This window comes from Mauremys mutica, chromosome 1, assembly GCF_020497125.1.
Source record: "Mauremys mutica isolate MM-2020 ecotype Southern chromosome 1, ASM2049712v1, whole genome shotgun sequence".
NCBI lineage: Eukaryota > Metazoa > Chordata > Testudines > Geoemydidae > Mauremys > Mauremys mutica.
Genome location: NC_059072.1, coordinates 352,193,073 through 352,215,003, shown reverse-complemented (window position 1 = coordinate 352,215,003; position 21,931 = coordinate 352,193,073). Strand labels below are relative to the sequence as shown.

The window sequence follows — 21,931 nt, the reverse complement described above, 5'->3', positions numbered from 1 at the left end:
TCTCCCCAGTCTCTTTACCTGTGAGTCTCACACAGCCTTTCACTCCTTCTTCCCCCTTCTGGTCCCAGCCAGCGACTGCCCTGCTCAACTCCTGTAGCTCCTTTTAACTGAGCCTGCTGGGCTCTGATTGGCTGCTTCCCTGCAGCCTTTCTAGGCAGGCCTGGAGGACCCACCTTCATTGCACCTTTTCCTGAGGCAGGATGGGGTAGGACCACATAGCATCCAGTAGGGGGCCTCAAAGAGCCTGGAACACCTTGTTACACCCGGGCTCCGTTTGTGGCATTTTGGAAGCAGATTTGGGTTGGCCATTTATAAAGAGAAGAGCTGTTGGAAAAATCCAGTTTCCAAAGACCCTTAAAATACATGGGTTTCTCAGTAGCATTCTGGTGACATTTGCAGACCTTGAACATTTCCATGCCTGGAGTTGAGAACCTCTCTAACATGTTAAACAATTCAGTCATTGTGCCAGGCCCCTCATCCCCACCTCTTCTGCGATTGACCCAGGTTTGACCAGATTGCAGAAAAATAATAAGAATCATAGAAATAAACTTATTTTATCATAAGCAATACAAGTTCATTACATATTACAAAAATAAAAATGTGCTATATTGTCACAAAAGTGAACATTTTTTTTTAATATAAGTTAGTACTTTCAAAAACAAAAATAAAAACTTCCAGTCAGTACCTCTCTGGTTGCTCTGAACCTGAAAAACTTTGTTCACTCATATCTGATTCTGGACCACCATTAGATCAGAGAGAAACATACTAAGTGGGATTTTTAATCGTTCCTAATCCTGTCTTTCATATGGGGCCTGATCCATGTCCCTCTGAAGTCAATGGAAATACTCCCATTGGCTTCATAGGCATTGGATCGGACTCGTGTGTATCACACGTGGTGTTACACAGCTGGGTGTCTTTATCACCAGTAAACCACACACACATGTAAAATCTAGGGACAGAAGAAACTGAGATGTCTTATTCCTAAAAGTGGGTTTAGACAGGGGCAAAGTGTTACCTGCATAGTCTTAATATGCAGCCATGTCTGCTCTTGCAAAATTCTACTCACCCACTTATCTGGGACAAGCAGTTTTGTTATGGGTGAGTAAACCACCCATTTTTCATCATCGTCATGTTGGTAAGGGGGGCAAGGAATTCTGTGCTTGGGCTGGACTGTTTCTAAGACCTAGAAATTAGAGATGGAAAAGATCTATTAGCTCAGCTAGACCTTGCCAGTGCAGCACATTTTCTAATGTTTTCTCCAGTCTGGCTTCAAATCTCTCAGTTGATGGGTGTAGGAACCCTGGAAGGGAGTGAGCAAATCTGATCAATGTGAAGGTTGTTTTGTTTGTGAACTCAACCTGCCAGCAATTCCAATAGGGAAGATGCAAGCACAGATTAGGGAGGGTGTGCATTTATTTTAATGATCATGGAATCACAGGGTTGGAAGGGACCTCAGGAGATCATCTAGTCCAACCCCTGCTGAAAGCAGGGCCAATCCCCAGACAGATTTTTACCCCAGTTCCCTAAATGGCCCCCTTAAGGATTGAACTCACAACTCTGGGTTTAGCAAGCCAATGCTCAAACCCATTGAGCTATCCCTTCCCCCCCATGGGCAAGGTCCTGGCAACCTTACTCACACTGAGGAATACCATAATCCACTACTAGTTCCATGGGAGCAGAACCTCAGAGGGTGTAAATCGGTGTAGCACCACGAGCCTTGTCTTCAATAGAAAATTAGGTTATGTTAGACCATGACAAGTTGTGTTAACTAACATGATAAACTCAGCTATATACTCATAGCTTTTGGGGCCAGAAAGGACCATTAGACCAACTTCCTGTATAATCCAGGCTATATCAGTAGAAGAGATAGGAACAGAACCCAGCTTTTCTGACACCCAAGACAGTCCCCAATCCACTGGACACTCTGCTTCTCTACAAATTGCTATAATCAGGGGCAAGCCATGGTAACCTCATTTCAGCTAGTCAGGGTTAAAACCTACTGGAAGGATAAGGTTAACCAGGACATGTGGACATGATGCTGAATACAACTTGTCTCTAGTCTGTCTTCACTGCAGAGTTATCTCAGGATATCTCCACCGATTTAGCCTTGCTCGAGTGAGTGCCCCACACTATGAAATAACTATGTTCACATTGGCGCTGCACTCACTTGTGTGTGGCGCTAAGACTTCTCGGGTCATATCCTATGGTTCTTTGCACTCCAGTAAACTGAGCCACTCTATGAACTCTTTCCCAGTGAATTGTGAGTGGACTTGTCTGTCCTTACTTGGCACACTGAGGGAATTGTGGGAAGGCATTGGAGGACTGGAAGCACTCAAGTGGGGCTATCCTGCATCCACACTTAAGTGGTCATGTTGGCAGCTGATGAGTTGCACTGACTTTAGCTCATACACCTGAATGGGCCAGCAAACTCGAGTTAAAAGCACCACCACACTGGAGCTAAGGTTTGTGTACATGGGCAGGACTCGAGTTAGGGGCAGCACTCACACGTTAACTTGGCAGTGAAGACAAGCCCACTGACTACAAAGTAGGGTTTAACGTCATGTTACTTAACCTGATTCCTCTTGGTCGTGTTCTAACACTGCCTAATTTTCTAGGGAGGACCATTGGCTTTAATAACGCCATGCTGATTTACACCAGCCGAGGATCTGGCCCAGGGTTGAGTCAGGCTCAGTACTGAGTAAAAGCGGCTGAATTGGGCCCTTTCTCAATTAGCTGCAGCTCTTCGGCTCCTGGCAAATTGCTAAAAGTTGCCGAGTGCTGTCGCCTCCATGCTAGAAAAACGTTTCCCTGTTGCTGTACATCTAGTTTCGTAGGCCATGTCTACACTAGTGAGCTTACAGTGGCACAGCAATACCGATACACCTGCACTGCTGTAAAATCACTCGTGTAGCCACTCTGTGCTGACAGCTGACAGGAGAGAGCTCTCCTGACACATAATTAAACCATCGCCAACGAGCGGCGGGAGCTATGTCGGCGGGAAAAGCTCTCCCGCCGACATGGCGCTGGGCACACTACCACTTATGCCAGAGAAATTTATGTCGCTCAGAGGGTGTGGTTTTTTCACACCCCCGAGCGACAAAAAATTTGCCAACACAAATGGCAGTGTAGACATGACCTTACACTCCAGCCCCGGATTACCTAGCCAGGTATATCGCTTTCTCAGGAAAGATGAATCACTAGGGAAAGGATAAAAAGAAACCCCACCCAAAATTAAAGTCAGTATTGGGCAATTAGTCAAAGCTGCCGTTTGGAGGCCTTATGGCTTTCGAAAAGCCTTTAGAATTTGGGTGTGACAGGGTAGGGGAGCAGTATCCAGTGCCTGGTGAACAAGCAGCGCTCTCTGGCGAAAAGCTATGAGACCCAACACTCGGGAGACAGAGGAGGGCTATCGCCTTTGGGAAGGTCAGGCAACCCATAAACGTGGGTAGACCCCCTTGCTGGAGAGCTTTTCTGTTTCCTTTCTGCCTATAATTGACTTACTTTCCTTTCTTGTGCTAAATATTCACCCAGGAGGAAAAGACTTTGCAGATTGTAACTATTTTTCTCAGAGTCATCCCCCTCGGTGTGGAGTGAGGCGAAAAGTCTCACATCCTTAGTATGAATGATGAAAGCTTCCCCATGAGATGCTCTGGGGGCTGGATTTAAAATGGGGAAATGATTTTGTGAAAAACGTCAAAGTCTTTTCCATGTCCCAGGGCTCCATTTTCTGAGATATTCTAAATCAATATTGGGATTGAAATTTTTATCAAAATAATTATCGACCTTTTTCATGCTCTGCAAACAGTGTTTTCTTGCCAATTGCAATATTTTTTTGATAAAAACATCAGCAGAAAATATGGCAGAAAAAGGTTGTGAAAAGCAGAACATTTCATTAATATCGACACCTGGGTTCGGGTTTGCGGGGTTTTTGAAAAAATTTGGTTTACAACAGTGTAAACAGGGGCCGCCGCTTGTGTAGGGAAAGCCCCTGGTGGGTCGTGGGACCCACGATCGGCCGGACCTGCGGATGGGGCAGGTAAACAAACCGACCCGGCCCGCCAGGGGCTTTCCCTACACAAGCGGCGGCCCCAGTTTGAGAAACACTGGTTTAGAAAAAACAGTATGAACTTTTCACATGGCTATTATTCTTTTACCATGCTTTGTCACTTCTTTGGCCTGACCACCGTGCACCAAGTAGTCTTTGCTCACTCCTAGATAGACATCTTTCAGAATCAGAGAGAGGAGCGGATTTGGTGGAGGAGAAGTATTCTGGTTGCAGAGCTGAATGAGGACATGCATATGGGATTATAATATATCCTTGCAGCAGCACCTTAGTTCCAAAAACTCATTAAACTGGTGACATACACACAGGTGTATCTTGTTGAACCCATTCCTGCTCAAGCATCAACACCTGAAGCCTAGGGCATCAACTGAATGGGTGACAGCCGTCACCTTGGCTGACACACCACAGGTAGGACCGTCAGAGCAAAAAGCATGAGCTGCTGCACCTTTAGCTAAAGAGTCATGCCTCTGTAGCTGGGGGCTGCAACAACTCAGATCCTCTGCAACTCAGTGCAGAGTGGGACCTGTAACACGCTCACCAGTGAGTTATGCATGCATAATGGCCACATGCCAGACTCCCCTACACACGGTGGAGAAGTCCTTCCACCACAGAGATAGAATAGTCTGCAGTGTGGCGGGACAGTGGACAGAAATGTGGCAGGCTAGGATTTCACATTTTGGCTATCATATCTAGGTTGCTGCTGGTCCCCGTGTTGCTGGTGGGAGTTACCTTCAGGGCTGTTTGGTTTGGAGTTTTCACTGGCATTTTGTTGCCCTTGAACTTCACAAACCTTTGGCCTACTAAGAAGTACAAAATGGGATCCAGGCAGCTGTTGGTGCTAGCTAAGGGCCTGGTTACTTTGTAGGCTAAGTTAATGGCATTGAGGGTCCCGCAGCTAAGGTCCCAGCTCCGGAAGGAGTAGTACAAGGTGCGAGTGATGTGGAAAGGAAGGAAGCAGATGATGAAGACCACCAGGACAACAATGATCATCTTGACTGACTTCTTTTTGGACCTGGACCTCTTGGAGGTGCCCCGGGTGGGTTGCAGCAGCCTCCGAGCCATCAGGCAGTAGCACACAATGATGGCCAGGAAAGGGATGCAGAACAGCAGCACCAGCATCACCGAGCTGTAGATGACGAACTGGCCGAAGAGCTCCTTGCTCGATGTGTCGTGGCAGGTGATGGTCTCGCACCTCACGCTGGTGGTGACGAAGAAGAGCACCGGCGACTGGCACGTGATTATGACCAACCAGACCACCCCCGACACCCTCCGTGCGTAGCGGACGCGGCCCCACTGCAGCGACTTCAGCGGGAAGCAGATGCCCAGGAAACGGTGGACACTGATGCAGAGCAGGAAGAGGATGCTGCAGTAGAGGTTGGTGTAGAACAGGAAACGGACTATTTTACACAAGCCCACACTGAAGGGCCAGTTATCCCCCTTGGCGTAATAATACACCAGCAAAGGCAGGGAAACCACGTAGAGTGTGTCAGACACGGCCAGGTTGAACATGTACGTGGTGGAGGCGTTCCAGGTCTTGATCCTGAAGAGGAAGACGTAGAGGACCAGCAGGTTGAGGCATAGCCCCACCACGCACACGATGCCATAGGAGACGGGCAGCAGAATGTACTTGAACTCCTCGTCGAATTTGCACTTGTACGTGTTGTCTTCCACGCTGCAGTCGGCAGTGGATGAGTTGGCGCTCGTGTTCCCGGAGCGCAGAACCATGAAGTTCTCCATTGCCCTAGAAAACAGGGAGCAAACTGTCAGCGAACGCCGGCTCATTGAAATGAGAGAGTAAATATGTTTGGATGAGAACTGCAGCGAGGCAGCGTGTCACCGGGCAGAAGAGATGAGTCACAGTGTAATGATTGTTATGTATAAGGCTGTGGTGCTTGCAGGCCCCCGCTGAGATCGGGGCCCCATGGTGCCAGGTGCTGAGGCACAGAGAGATTAATGACTTTACCAAAGGTCACACATGAAGCCTATGGCATGGCTAGTAATTGAACACAGAGTTTCTGAGGCCAAGATTAGTGTTTTAATTACAAGATCATCTTTCCTCTTTAAACCCATGGAGAAACCTGGTTGCACAAGCACACCAGAAAAATGGGTCGATTCTGAGGTCAACCTGTAATAGGACATGTCCAAGCTATGGGAACAGTGCAGCCTTACGAGCCATTGGGGAAAAGACAGGAAAGGGAACTGATTACAAAAAATCCTGTAAGATTACAGTTCATGTGCCGGGATTTGGAGGGACCCTATCCGTCTTGGGGTGTCTAAGTCTCTCTCCTGTCCCCCACACGTTTGTGCTGTGATATGGGGGGCCCTGCCCCTCTAAGGGGCGTCTGAGTCCCTCTCTCTGCCTCTCCCCTCCCAGTGACTTTATGACTTCTAATCTTGCTCCCGCTAAGGATTCATATTCAAACATTGCGACATCCGGTATTTGGATACTAAGAGAACTGTGAATTATAAGCAGAATGCTGCCAGAAGGCGGTGTGGTCTCCTTTCCTTTAATTACTCTGCTAAGGTGTAGGAGGGAGGTTTTCTTTTTAATGATTAACTCTAGGAAGGTGCTTTTCTGAGTTGTGGAAAGGCAAGTGCAAACGGACAGGGCTTCACTTTTGCTGTGAGGGTGACGAGAGCTGGGCTCATTCTGAGTTCTGGTGGGATGGAGTCCCACAGTCAGGATTCCATCCTCAGTCCTTGGGAACTTCACCCAGGGTTCAGCCAGCCATAGCATCCCTGGGCTAAAGGTCCATCTATACTAGCGAAGGGCAGGTCTCCACTAGGAAACCGCCAGGCTGAGGAACCAAGTTTGAGCTTGCCTGTGTGGAAGGGACAAAACCGCTGTTCTAACGATGTTCCTGGATCGTGTCCCAGATCAGACTGTAAACACTGACAGAGAGCAAGGCTGTAACATGATTTGGCTCTTTTCCTAGTGTAGATGGGCCCTAAGACATCAAAGCAAATCCACCTATGCTGGGATAAGTGTCAGAAAAGTGTCTTCAAGGGGGAGGAAGTGGCCTCCGGGAACCAAAAACCCAAACCATCCTGGTGATCTTGGTTCTGTTTTTAGGCTCTCGAGGTGGGAGCTGCTCATTCCCATGGGCAGATGAGTACGTTCACTCTGGTATGTTGGCTGACTGCCTTACTCATACTATTATTACTGGGTTGGTTTGGTTCAGGCTCACTGCTAGCTGAGCTACAAGGGAGGGAGGGTTGAATAGCTGCTAAGGTTTGTTTCACCCAGTCCTGGAATTTTAATTTGTGCTTTTATTTCCAGGGAGTGGAAGTGCTGGTGAAAGATGCCAGATCTGACAGCACTCGAGACAGGAGCCCAGGACAGGTAGAGACAGACAGCAGCAGTGCTAGCTTCCCTACGTATGGGCATCAACTCTGACCTGGAGAGACCATGGCTGGGAGAGATGGAGGTTAGTTCAGTCTGTGTCCAGGGTGCCTCTGCCTACTCTGCCAACACTGGGGACAATCAGTGCATATGAGGTGGTTTTCTTTCTTTCTCCAGGAGGTAATGGACCAATTGATTCCACATGGGCCACCAAGCAGCCATCATATAGTAATAACACGTGGCTGTTACCATGGGGGTTTGAATTCAGGTGAACGCCCTCCAGACAAAAGGCTCCAGTTTCCTGAACTTATCCACTCTCCAGCCTGTAAGACTCCTCAGTGGCCATACATCGGGGGATTGACTGGACCGCCCATTAAAACCTCACTCCATTTTCATTAGTTCTCCCTTTCAATAAGTTCATGAGCCACACCACAAAATGAACCGCCAAGTGCTTACGCTTCCCGGGAGGAGGAGAACATACACCCGGGTTATCTTGTTCAGCAACATCGGCAAAAAATGTCAAATATAACTTTGGAAACTAAATGTAAGGAACTAAGCTGCATCCTTTCTTCCACCCATCCAGTGTAGTTCTGCTTTCCATGCCCACGGCACAGCTGCCAACTTTCACATGATAAATAAGCACGTGACTTTCACAATAAGCCAAAAATCAAGCTAATCCCATTTCAAAACAAGGCCAAAACAAGTCAATCCCTGAGAACCCCAACAAGCAACAAGATACAAGCCAAAAACTAGCCAACAAGCAACTCACAAGCCAATTAAGCCAAAACCAACCCCAATTTCTGTGTTTTTTCCACGGGTTTCTGTGTTTTTTTCATGGGTTTGGAATGTCTCGCACACGGGTTCGTTTCTTTCTGACAAACTGCTTCAGTGCATTGCATGTTGTTTTACTCAACAGCCCTAGTAACAGGTCTAGTCCCCAGTCAATGGAAGGGCAGGATTTGCTTCAAGGTGCTCGGATGGTCTACCAGAAACATGGAAAATGCGTTTCAAGCCTGTTCCTTTTCTTCTAGCCTTGTATTTCTGAAGCCAGAGAGCAAAGAGCTTGGTTGATACCCCAGAGCTGGCAGTGGACTTAAAAAAACAATTAAAGGGGAAATCATGGGCCAAGAAAAGCATTAGATCTAAAAAATACTAAACAATGCATCAGGAACGTCTGCAGAACTCAAGAAAGCCCAGTTCTTACATCAAATGTTGTTAACTCTTGTGATTCTGTTACAAGTCTCATGATAGTTATAATATATATGGAGATATACTGATCTCATAGAGGTGGAAGGGGCCCTGAAAGGTCATTGAGCCCAGCTCTGTGCCTTCACTAACCAGACCAAGTACTGATTTTGCCCCAGATCCCTAAGTGGCCCCCTCCAGGATTGAGCTCACAACCCTGAGCTTAGTAGGCCAATGCTCAAACTGCTGACCTATCCCTCCCCACTAAAAGGCAGTGTGTTTCTGCAAGCCCCAGATCCTGGGTTCATGTTGTGATAATTTAGGGTACATCTGTATGGATCTTGATCAAACCACACCCACTATTTTGTTTTATGAGCACCATTTTGATGGTTAGACCATCCTGTGCCTTCCCTGTTGTCTCTTTACCTCCACCACAGACCTGGATCCCTGAAGGTGTTGCTTGGTGGGGAGGGAACAGGCTGACTTATGACTTTTCAGTGTTTGGGGTTTCCAACTCTGGCTCTAAACATCCTGGTGCTAAAATGCCAGCAGCGATGGAAGCATTGGCTATGCTTGGGCTCCCACCATGGCGACCAATGGTGGCACTGCATTGGTACTTCCAAAGACGGGGAATCTTCCCCTGTAAAAACAGCATAGACAAGGTCAAGAGCGCTCTCCCATCGATGGATTACTCCACCCAAATGAGAGGCAGAAGCTATGTCAGAGGGAGAGCATCTCCCGCATACATTGTGCAGTGTAGACATCACTTTAAGCCGATGTAAGGTACGTCACTTGGGTGGGGAGGTTCACACCCCTGAGTGATGCAACTTACATCAACTTAAGCTGCATCCATTGTTACATGTATACCTGTATTAGCGGTCCGATGGAGTCTGCGGGATACTAGTACCGTGCTTCGTCGACAATAAATCTGGCTGGGTGCCTTTGTCCCTTAACGGATCTTGTGGTCATTAGGCGGTTCGCTCGAGGTCTGCAGTGCCAGCTGTCTACGCAGGGCTGGGGCGCCACACAAAGGGAACACACACACAGAGCCAAACATCTATCAACATCTAACCACAGCGGCAATGTAGACAAGCCCCTGGTAGAATCAGGTCACCAGAGAGCATAAGAATAATCAGCATGTGAATCACACACAGGGAGAATGCATGGGAATGACTGCATGCTAATGCCTGCGTCATGGAAAATCTGCATCCTCTGAACCTCGAGGGCAGGGAAGGCACCAGGTGAGGCAGCTGGGTTCAATTACAGCTCTGCTTTCAGAGCAGAGCTCAGGGGAGCTGTGGGGAGATATGTATGTAAGTGTTACGGTCATTTTCTCTAGAGCTAGCTGGAGCAAGCCTCCTCCTTTATGCTTCTCTTCTGGAAAGGGCTTACGTAAGCGCTGTCATCCTCACCCTCGCGCTGACCCCTTTGCGGTGCAGAGAGGATCTAGACCCCCCCCCGTTCTGCTCAGGGAGGGAATCCCTTGGCATGACAAGCCCTGCCATGAGGGGTGTGCTGAGGATACAGCTGGGGCTGCAGCAGGCTGCACTGCAGAGTTTCCTGGCAGCATTGCATCCCACACAGCAGCCCTGGAAGGCTGCCATAACTTAGACGGGCCCCCGGAGCTGTGTAAATGACACTGGGGGCTACTAAAGTCTCTGGAGTAGCCCAGGATTGGGATGGTGTAAAGGTGGCTTAAAACTACCTTAGTCACCCCCCTCCTGGCCCCAAGTTCCACGCTGCATCTCGCAGGGCCTAAGCCTCGATGGCCAACGTGAGCTCCACTTCCAGAAGCCTAGGCAGACTCAGCCGAAGCTGAGTGCTCGTGCAGCTGGCAGAAGCACTTGAGTCTTGTCTCCAGCCATCCTAAGGGCTTTACCTCCCACCACAGACAGTCCGTGTGTGAAAAATGAGTAGAGAAGGGGAATGGGAGGAGAGATAATGAGACCCACCCTGAGTACTGAAGACGAGGTGAATGAGCAAAAGGGTCCAGCTGACTGGGATGTGGATGCTGCTCAGGCACTGCTGGTACACATCATACCTAGCACTAGGGTTGCCACCTTTCTAATTGCTGGTAGCTGGACCCCTGAGGCCTTGCCTCTGCCCTATACAATCATAGGATAGGAGGGTTGGAAGGGACCTCAGAAGGTATCTAGCCCAATCCCCTGCTCAAAGCAGGACCAATCCCCAACTATTTTTTTTGCCTCAGATCCCTAAATGGCCCCCTCAAGGACTGAACTCAAAACCCTGGGTTTAACAAGCCAATGCTCAAACCACTGAGCTATCCCTCCCCTCCTGCCTTGCTGCTGCTTGCTGGATTGTCTCAAGGAGCCCGTCTGCAGGTAGGCGGCAGCCCTGTCTGGACAGGGATTGGCAAGGGTTAATGGCCGGGTGCCTTCCCTCACCCTACAGTAACCCAGCTTTTGGTTTGGGTGCCATTTAGGGATGCCAGGTCCCCGAAAACCAGGCACCTGTCAACCCTAAATGGCACCCAGACACAGAAGGTAAAAACCGAACTGTCTGGGTGAAAACCGGCCAGGTGGCAACCCCATCGAACAGAGCTGCTCACACACCCCCTCGCGCACAGCATTATTTCTGCTAGCCAGCTCCAGAACGGCATTCTCATCTGACGCATGTCTTGTCGGAAATGGCGGCTTACATTTAACCCCAAATATCAGCAACCCGGTAAAATGAGGAAGGATCGTGTCTGCTCTGGACATCTCTCCTGTTCAGAGCCAAACCTCTCCCGAGCATGGCGCCCCCTCCCTCCGTTACATATGTCATGTGCCAAAGGGGCCCCGCACCTCAGCGCCGATGGGTTCCACGCTGTTGTATCTCTTGCTCGTTACACAAAAAATTTCAAGGAGCCAAACAGTCACAGCTGGGTCCCCAGTACAAACAGGCCAGGTATAGCTGCTTTGTAATAACCGAGCCTACACATTCACTCCGAATGTAAAAAGTATGTGAGAGTTCGTAAGATGTCACAATAACAGCTGTTGAGGGGAAAAGGGATAAAAGGGAGACAGATTAAATGAGTCTAAACAAAATGCCCAGCTGATTTGATTCAAGGACTCGGTTGGTGTTGGACTTAATCAACAAGAAAATGCAGGTCCGGAAATTAATGAACCAAAATGGGTGTGCTGGATATTAGGCCTACGCGAGGGATGGGCTGTTCCACCCACCACTGCTTTCTGGGGTTCTTAAAGAAAGAGACTTTGAGGGGGGGAATGGGGAGAACAGACAGAGGCAGGGTTGCTATCCCCACCGTTTCCTGGGACCTGGGCCTTCATTGTGCTTGTCCTGAGAGACGTCCTGACCAGACCAGGCCAGAGAGAGGGCCCCCGCTGACATCATCACCATCCCTCCCAACTCCTCCCGCTGATTCCCAACCACCACCTGAGATGAAACAGGACCAAACATCAACAACAACAGCAGCTCCAGCTCATCTCAACTTCGCTTTTACCCAACGGGACAGTTATTACCGTCCTACTGTCGGACAGCGACCGGGTTATGTTAACACCTTTGGCCCATTGATTCCATGTCATTTACCACAATGCTACATACAAACTGCTGCTCTGGCTGCTTCTAAACGCAGAACACCGTGAGCGCTGCTAGAAGGCTCACAAACTATTTAAAGGGATACTGCCCTATTCCTATACACTATGTACACCACTGCATACGTGTTGCCAGTGTTAACATCCATACAAGGGTTGTTTCCTGTATTGCATTCCTCATTGGTCCATAAGACAGGCACAGCTTCAACACTGCTCCCAAGCTGGACACGCTTGGTCGTAAGTCTCTCCCTCCCCTAGGAGCTGAATGTGCTGCTTCCATAGGCCAGGGAAGATCAGAAGAAAACCAAAGCCAGGTCTCCCATAGAATAGTGCAGAGCGCTCGCTAGGCTGCCCTGAGGCCTAGGGCACAGAACTGGGCGCTGATGGATTAACCCAGGAGGTGAAGCTGGGCAAGCCACTGAACTGCTCTGAGCCCCAGTATCACTGTTTCACAAGGTGGGCGGGAATGATACTTCTTTGTACAGCACTTTGAGGTCTACCCATGAAAAGTGCTCTGCTCAGTGTGCATTTAGCAGCATTGCTTCTCAGTGTTGTTATTCACTGGTGTCTTTGCATACTATTGCCCCCTGCTGGCTGGACTTGGACCTGCTTAAGTATCGGTGGCTATGTCGCCATCTACTGGCTGACCTAAAACGAGGGTATAAGATTTACATCTAGCGGCTGCAAATGCAGCATCTCCATTAGCACAGGTAGTTTTTTTGAGCTGAAGGTCCTGAGGTTTTTCCCCCCCATGCCACCTGAGGGCAGTTTAGCTGATGAGTGGAGAGGCACATACCCACATACTGTAAAGTGAGCCCATACTGGACCTGCTCTTTGGCTTGGCCGTATAATTACGGAGAACACCACCGGCTCACAATGGTGTATTGTTCTTTAGTGTCCTAATGTACATTTCTTTTTGCAACATGAAGCTAGTTGGTTGCTGGATCTGGAGAGCTGCCCCCCTTCTTCCTCTTTGTTGGAGCAAATGCCCTAAATTCCTAAGACAAAACCTGCTGTGTCTCTTTGGGCTCCCGACTGTCTGACCCCCGCCCACATCCCACTTCAGCTGCACCCACATCCCACTTCAGCTGCACTGAGTGATCGCATGGGCGCGACAGCCAAGCAATGCAAGGACACGAAAGGGAGCAGGTTGACCTTTCCCCAGAGGCAGAGCGAGGACTGGGAGTGGGATGGAAGAATGTCAGTGTGTGCGTATGACATATCAAACACTGACTAAGACCGGGGACAGGGCAGAGGGGAGGGGCCAGAGGGAAACACGGCATTCTCCTTTCCCAGCATGGCAAATGTGCATCTCAGTTATGCCTCGTGAAAAGTCACTGACTCCCGAAAGCAAATCCAGAGCGACTCCATTGGCTTCTTTCACGACCCTCCAAAGGGTCAGGATGGGCAGCTGTTCCTCTCACATCTGGCACTGGCCACTGCTGGTGACGGGATGCTGGACTAGATGGATCACTGGTCTGAGGCAGCCTGGCAGCTCCTATGTTCCCTGTGTGCAGTCCCACAAGGCCCATTTCGGGCCTAGTCAGACATCTAGGGAAGACTGTGAGATGCTATTGACTTTGGTGCCAGAGAAACACTGATGGCACCCGGCCCTACATCTCCTATCACGTGCAGACAGTGTTGACTCCGGAACCTGAATGGGACAAGCCCCTGGATGAAAAGCAGCTGGATAAAATTCAACCCAGGCAAGAGGAAGGGAAGGAAATGCTGTGAAGAACTGGCTGAAGCCAAAGCCAGCCTCTGTCTGAAGGGCATCTGCTCTTCACTTGAAAAGGTTAGCACAGCACCAGGGTCCTGTGGACCCCTCGGTGCTCCTTGGCACCCACAGCGCAATGCTGCCTTCTGCCTGTGGCTGGCCGGGAGGCTGTACCTCTTGCTGCTGATTGAAGATCTAGCTGCAGTGACCCACACGCTCACCACCTCCAGCCCCGGTGATTGCGTCTGGCCTGCTTGCTCGGTGGGGAGGGAAGTGAGCACCATCATGAAATGCCAACGTGTGCAGCATGCAGCAGCCGATGTTATGCGTAGGGCAGTATATCAGGAGCACACCCCTCACATGCTTCCCACGTTCACCTGGCTACCTCTGCAGTACTGGATCAGCTGCCAGGTCCTGGGGTTAATGCACCCACAGTGGCCTGAGCCCTACCTCTTAGACTGCCTCTCCTTTTGAGAGCTATGGATATCAGGAACGAGCTAGCTGGCAAAGCCCAAGGTGTAGCAGCTCTCAGAGACATTCCTGGCAGTAGGCTCTGGGCTTTGGGACACCACCCATCCAGAAAGTGGAATGGGCCCAAGATCAAAACACCTCAAGAATGAAAGCAGCGAGCCACCTCTTGAGACTTGGCTTCACACAACAACTACTCCACTAGCCCATAGACACACGTCTATTATACAAGTATATATGATACCTCCTTCGGCAATGTGAATGGAGGGATGGAGCTTATCAGCCCTGTTTAGGTGTATATAGTTCTGTTAGTGTATCCAGATACGGTGATGGAGACAATATATTTACCTAGACAGATAGGAGTTATTCTGTATTGACGCCATTGCACCCGAGATCGGGATCTGTCGACTGACTCCTGGCTTCAGGTCCACCGGCGCATAGCAGACTACTGCTCTACAGGCATCTGCTTGGCTCTTAGCAGCAGCCCACGGACACAGCCGCAATTGTCGCTCTGAAGCACTTGTGTGGTTAGCCTAATGTTCTCCCGAGGAAGGTCCTGAAATTAACCAGAAACAAAATCCTCATTACTAGTAGGAGGTGAACGTCGGGGCAAGTACTATTCCATCTGCTCTGGAGGGCGCACAGTGGAAATGATTCAATGTGTGGGAGTCAAATAGCTCTGTGTTTTCAAGAGAAAACATCCTCGCGCACGCACACACACATGCATATTAGAATGGACTAGTGGCTGACAGAGTCTGGCACATCAGTCTCTTTCTTCCATGGAACGAAAAAGGGGCCATGTTGCAATTAATGTAAGTTTCGGGCCAACTCTTAAACAGGGAAGTGAAACGATTGGCGCGCAGCTAAATGCATGCTCACCATGGTCTCAGGAAAGCAAGGATTACAAAATGGGCTTCACGTTTCTCTGCAATAATTTCAAAGGGACGGTATGGGGGAGTTTAGGACCCAGGTTTAGGTTCTGTTTAAATAAAAAGTCCCAAGCCGGTGTGACTCAAACTGATGGGGGCTGTTTGGAAATGTCGAAGTACCCGGGCCTTTCAGGAGTTTAAACTTTGGACGCCCAAACACAGTAGCCTTGTGCTGATGCAGATGTACCAGAACGTTAAACTGACTAGACACAATGGGCCAGATGCTGCTCCTGGCAACACAACTGCAGCCCCTATTGATTCCATTGGAAATTAGACCCATAACCAAGAGCAGAATGTAGCCCAGGAAGTGAAACTAACGTCACTGTCCAAGCTACAGACAATGCAGAATGTGAACTAGATCAGTGCTACATTGTAACGAGTCCATTTGATGTCTTAAAATTACTTCACTTCTAATAATCTAAGGACATTTTTAAATATAATAATATAATCCCTAAACTAACAATACTTCCTTTCTCCCACTGCCGTATGTATTGAGATTGTGAGAGTGTATAAATGGATCTTAAAGTAGTAACTTTACGCCCATTCACGCCCACCGGAGAGCCCCTATCTGCTCCCAGAGCAGTGCTAAGGAGCGTTGATGTAAATGAGAATGAGGCCTGTAAGCTCTTTGGGGCATGGACTGTCTCTTACCACCTGTCTACAATAATAAAGCCTCTGCCTTTGGTTGAAAGCTTGAGGTGCTCCTGCAATAACAGTAGATCAAGTGAGACACCTAACTCCCTTGTTAGACATCTAGATAAGGGTGACCTAATTCTTCAAGGAGCTGATCACCCACAATTCCTAGTGAAGTCAGCGGGCGGCTGCGGGTGCTCAGCCACCACTGGAAGGCCAGTTGGCTTTTATTTGGGCACCTAAGTACATACGTAGATGCCTAACTCTAGAGACGGCTCATTGGGATGCTTTCAACCACGGTTTTATTAGGAACGCAAAGATTAGAAGGTTTTTTAATTGTTCTTCTCAGCTGGTTTCTGGTCCAGCTAGCTCCTAAGATCTAATGTGGTCTAGTGACTATGGCCCTGGATTGGAAGCCAAGAGAACTGATCCCAGTCTAAGGAGATCCCTGGCTCAGCTACTAACCCCCTTGGGATGGAGCAGAGAGGCCCCACATTGGCAATGAGGGGGTTAAGGAGGCTGACAGGTTCCTCACTGGCACTCAAAGGGTTAGGCCTGTGGACCCAGTTGGCCTCACCTTGGTTCTCCTGCAAGGGGAGGTAAAAGGAGAGGGCCTCACTTGGGTGAGTGCTGACCAGGAAAGAGGCTGGAGCTCTGCTTGTCTGAGGGGAAGGAGGGGAGGCTGGTTGCAACCTGAGCCGGAGCTCGCTGGTCAGCCAGATCCCCCCTCCTGGAAGGGAGGCCCAGATCACGGGAAGGGAACTGGTGGAAGTGCAGACTGTTTTGGAAACCAGCCCTGACTAGACGGGTGGGGCACCACGGAAGGGGTGTGGGATGGCCCTGGCTTTGAGTTGGGTTTCTTTTTGTTCCTGATTCCCATTGAGCTTCAGCGCCCAAAAGGGGGTAGGACTGAAGGCACCACGACCCTGACCTCGGAGTGACTGACCCTGACAACCCTGGCCTCAGGGTGATGGAAACAGACCAACAGAGACTTGCAGCAGAGCAAGCTGTGTCCTGGCGGGCAGCAAGGGGACACTGCAGTGGTTTCCCCAGGAATTGAAATTAGTGGGGGTGTTCGAATTTACAGGGGGGGTGTCAGGACCAATGATATATATAAAAAAGATATTAATAAAGTAAATGTTTTGTTAGGATTATGCAAATTTAACATAAGAATAATGCAAGTTACACCAAAATGCATAACAGGTCTAGATTTCTAAAAAAAATACTTTTAAAAAAAAGTATTTAATTTAAATTGACTTTTGAAAAGTAAGCCATCATGGGGTAAGAGGAAAATCCTCTCATGGATCAGTAACTGGTTAAAAGATGGAAAACAAAGGGTAGGAATAAATTATCAGTTTTCAGAATGGAGAGAGATAAATAGTGGTATCCCTGAGGGGTCGGTACTGGGACCAGCGCTGTTCAACATAGTCATAAATGATCTGGAAAAATGGGTAAACAGTGAGGTGGCAAAATTTGCAGATGATACAAAACTATTCAAGATAGGTAAGTCCCAGGCAGACTGCGAAGAATTACAAAGGGATCTCATAAAACTGGGTGACTGGGCAATAAAAATGGCAGATGAAATTTAATTACAGGCCAAGGTGGAGGCTATCCAAAAGTGGCCTGTCCCAAAGTCTAAGAAACAGGTCCAATCCTTCTTAGGCTTGGCCGGATATTACAGGCGATTTGTACCACACTACAGCCAAATCGCTGCTCCACTAATTGATCTAACCAAAAAAACACAGCCAAATGCAGTTAAGTGGACTGATGAGTGTCAGAAAGCCTTTACCCAGCTTAAGGCGACGCTCATGTCTGACCCTGTGCTAAGGGCCCCGGACTTTGACCAACCCTTCCTAGTAACCACCGATGCATCTGAGCGTGGTGTGGGAGCAGTTTTAATGCAGTAAGGACCGGATCAAAACTTCCATCCTGTCGTGTTTCTCAGCAAGAAATTGTCTGAGAGGGAAAGCCACTGGTCCATCAGTGAAAAACAATGCTACGCCATTGTGTATGCCCTGAAAAAGCTACGCCCATACGTTTGGGGACGGCGCTTCCAGCTACAAACCTACCATGCTGCACTAAAGTGGCTTCATACTGCCAAGAAAAACAACAAAAAACTTCTCCAATGCAGTTTAGCTCTCCAAGATTTTGATTTCAAAATTCAACACATTTCAGCAGCTTCCAACAAAGTAGCTGATGCACTCTCTTGTGAGAGTTTCCCAAAATCAAATGGTTAAAACGTGTTCTTAAAATGTGGAAAATCTTGTAGTTTTACATAATTAGTAGTATATGTAACGGTGCATGTGTTTTATTAATCTGTTTATTTTAAAGTTCTAGGAAGAAATCACCGCCAGTGTGGGTCCCCCACTGTCTGCGATTTGGGGGGCGTGTCATAAACATATAGTTAAGGGTTAAGGTCTCTTTTACCTGTAAAGGGTTAACAAGCGCAGTAAACCTGACGGACACCTGACCAGAGGACCAATCAAGGGACAAGATAATTTCAAATCTCTGTGGAGGAAAGTCTTTGTCTGTGGAGGAAAGTCTTTGTTTGTGTTCTTTGTTTTGGGGGCTGTTCTCTCTTTGGATCTAGGGGCCAGACGTATATCCAGGCTCTCCAAGCTTCCTGAAATATTCTCTTCATGCAGTATAGTGAGTATTAGAAAGGCGAATTAGTCTTTTGATTAATTTCTGTATTTGCAAATGTGTGTTTGCTGGAACCATATTTTATTTTTTTGTTTGCTGTAACTTGTACTTAAGCTAGGGGGGAGGGAATCCCTTTTGTTTTTATAAGCTGTACCCTGTAAACTTCCATCCTGATTTTACAGAGATAGTTTTTTACTTTTTTCTTTCTTTAATTAAAAGCTTTTCTTTTTAAGAACCTGTTTGATTTTTCCCTTGTTTGAAACCACAGGGGATTAGTTTGACTCACCAGGGATAGGTGGGGGAAAGAAAGGTGGGGGAATGGTTTATTTCCCTTTGTGTTAAGATCCAAGGAGTTTGGATCTGTGTTCCCCAGGGAAAGGTCTGGGGGAACAGAGAGTGTGCCAGACACTGAAACCTGGCTGGTGGCAGCAAGTACCAGATCTAAGCTAGGATTTAAGCTTAGAAGGATCCATGCAGGTCCCCATCTTTTGGACACTAAAGTTCAAAGTCGGGAATAAACCTATGACAAACATATTCATAAATGATCTGGAAAAATGGGTAAACAGTGAGGTGGCAAAATTTGCAGATGATACAAAACTATTCAAGATAGGTAAGTCCCAGGCAGACTGCGAAGAATTACAAAGGGATCTCATAAAACTGGGTGACTGGGCAACAAAAATGGCAGATTAAATTTAATGTTGATAAATGCAAAGTAATGTACATTGGAAAACAATCTCAACTATACATACAAAATGAAGGAGTCTGAATTAGCTGTTAACACTCAAGAAAGATCTTGCAGTCATTGTGGATAGTTCTCTGAAAACATCCACTCACTGTGCAGCGGCAGTCAGTGATTCCCAACATTCTGTTTTCTTTTTTAAAAAGAACAGGAGCACTTGTGGCACCTTAGAGACTAACAAATTTATTTGAGCATAAGCTTTCGTGGGTTACAGTCCACTTCATCGGATGTAGCCCACGAAAGCTTATGTTCTTTTTGCAATACAGACTAACACGGCTGCTACTCTGAAACCTTTGCTTTTTTAAGAAAGGGATAGATAATAAGACAGAAAATATCATATTGCCTTTATATAAATCCATGGCACATGTACACCTTGAATACTGTGTGCAGATCTGGTTACCCCATCCCAAAAAAGACATACTGGAAATGCAAAGAGTAAAGAGATGGGCAACTAAAATGATTAGGGGTATGTAACAGGAGAAGAAATTAAAATGACTGGGAATTTTCAGCTTAGAAAAGAGACGGCTAAGGGGGGATATGCTAAAGGTCTATAAAATCTTGACTGATGTGAAGAAAGTGAATAAAGTAAATGTTTTGTTAGGATAATGCAAATTTAACATAAAGAAAATGCAAGTTACACCAAAACACATAACAGATCTAGATTTCTAAAAAAATATATAATTTAAAACAAATTTATTTAATTTAAATTGACTTTTGAAAAGTAAGCCATCATGGGGTAAGAGGGAAGATCCTCTCATGGATCAGTAACTGGTTAAAAGATGGGAAACAAAGGGTAGGAATAAATTATCAGTTTTCAGAATGGAGAGAGATAAATAGTGGTATCCTTGAGGGGTCAGTACTGGGACCAGTCCTATTTAACATATTCATCTGGAAAAATGGGTAAACAGTGAGGTGGCAAAATTTGCAGATGATATAAAACTACTCAAGATAGTTAAGTCCCAGGCAGACTGCGAAGAGGTACAAAGGGATCTCACAAAACTGGGTGACTGGGCAACAAAATGGCAAATTAAATTCAATGTTGATAAATGCAAAGTAACGCACATTGGAAAGCAATCTCAACTATACATACAAAATGATGGCATCTGAATTAGCTGTTAACACTCAAGGAAGAGATCTTGGAGTCATTGTGGATAGTTCTCTGAAAACATCCACTCCATGTGCAGCAACAGTCACAAAAGCAAACAATGTTGGGAATCATTAAGAAAGGGATAGATAATAAGACAGAAAATATCATATTGCCTCTATATAAATCCATGGTACGTGCACACCTTGAATAGTGTGTGTAGATCTGGTCACCCATCCTAAAAAATATATATTGGAATTGGAAAAGGTACAGAGATGGGCAACTAAAATGATGAGGGGTATGAAACAGGAGGAGAGATTAAAGTGACTGGGAATTTTCAGCTTAGAAAAGAAATGACTAATGGGGATATGATAGAGGTCTACAAAATCTTGACTGGTGCGAAGAAAGTGAATAAGGAAATTTTATTTAATCCTTCACATAACACAAGAGCTAGCAGTCACCCAATGAAATTAATAGGCAGCAGATTTTAAAAAGAAACAAAAGGAAGTATTTCTTCACACAATATAAAGTCAACCCAGGGAACTCTTTGCCAGGGGATGCTATGAAGACCAAAACTATAACAGGATTTTAAAAAGAACTAGATAAATTCCTGGAGAACAGGTCCATCTGTGGCTATTAGCCAGGATGAGAGGGATGCAACGCCATGCTCTGAGTGTCCCTAGCCTGTTTGCCAGAAGCTGGGAATGGGCAACAGGGGATGGATCACTTGATGATTCCCTGTTCTGTTCATTCCCTCTGAAGCACCTGGCCTTGACCACTGTTGTAAGACAGGGTACTGGGCTATATGGACCATGGGTCTGACCCAGTATGACCATTCTTATGTAAAAATTAATTATAATAAAAATGTTTAGTACAGAAACTCCCCAACATAATGACCTCCCAAGATAGCAACAATGTGAGATAACAACCTTGGCAAATACTGCATTTTAAAAATCTTGGCCTACTGGGAAACATATTTATATAAGTTTCCATTCCCAGTCACAAATCTAGCATTCTGGAGCAAAGTGACTAAAATATAGTCCAACAAACAAATGTTTATTTAACATGCCCCTCACTTTTCCCTCCACCGCACTCCACTCACCGGTGTTGTCCTTGGTCAGTGGAGACTCAGAGTTCAGAGGTGCTTTCACGTGAGTACACCTTCCAGGTGGAGGACAAAAAGGCACAATTTGCTCTGGCTGTTCGTTGTGCCACTGTTCACTCCACCGCTCTGTTGCCAATGGCCCTGCACAGTCACCTTCTGCTGTCACCTACCACTGTGACCTCTGCGAGTTTCAGCTGAGCTCTCAGTGCAGGAACCTCGCTGCTAGTGCAGTCTGGGCTGTCTCTTACACAAAAACACTGTACCCACAGGAACACTGGACTAAGCACTTAGACCTGATTGTCAGTGATTTCAGCTGCAGTTGTCACTTAACAGAACAAAAGACTATCTATTGGAGCTTAATCAGCTCTGTCTTTAAACAGTGGAGAGGGACAGGTCCCCACCCTCTCTCTTGATGCCTTCAAATCATCACAGACTAAGTACAGTTCTACTGCCCTTTACTCATACAAT

General features: G+C 47.2%; 1 protein-coding gene across 4 annotated transcripts in view; it reads right to left on the bottom strand.

Annotated features, from left to right (window-relative positions):
* Window positions 1–538: 538 nt before the first annotated feature.
* P2RY2 (purinergic receptor P2Y2) overlaps window positions 539–21,931 on the bottom strand; it is a 43,563-nt gene continuing 22,170 nt past the window's right edge. Inside the window, exons 1-3 of one of the 4 annotated variants that reach the window (XM_045021847.1) lie at window positions 14,679–14,775; window positions 9,459–9,605; window positions 539–5,804 (exon numbers count right to left, since the gene is read on the bottom strand). In XM_045021847.1, coding sequence (XP_044877782.1) covers window positions 4,733–5,800 — 1,068 coding nt within the window. In that variant the 5' untranslated portion in view covers window positions 5,801–5,804; window positions 9,459–9,605; window positions 14,679–14,775 and the 3' untranslated portion in view covers window positions 539–4,732. Of the gene's footprint in view, window positions 5,805–9,017; window positions 9,199–9,458; window positions 9,606–14,678; window positions 14,887–21,931 lie in introns of those variants that run through there. The other 3 variants (XM_045021839.1, XM_045021862.1, XM_045021853.1) reach the window with 3 other exon arrangements.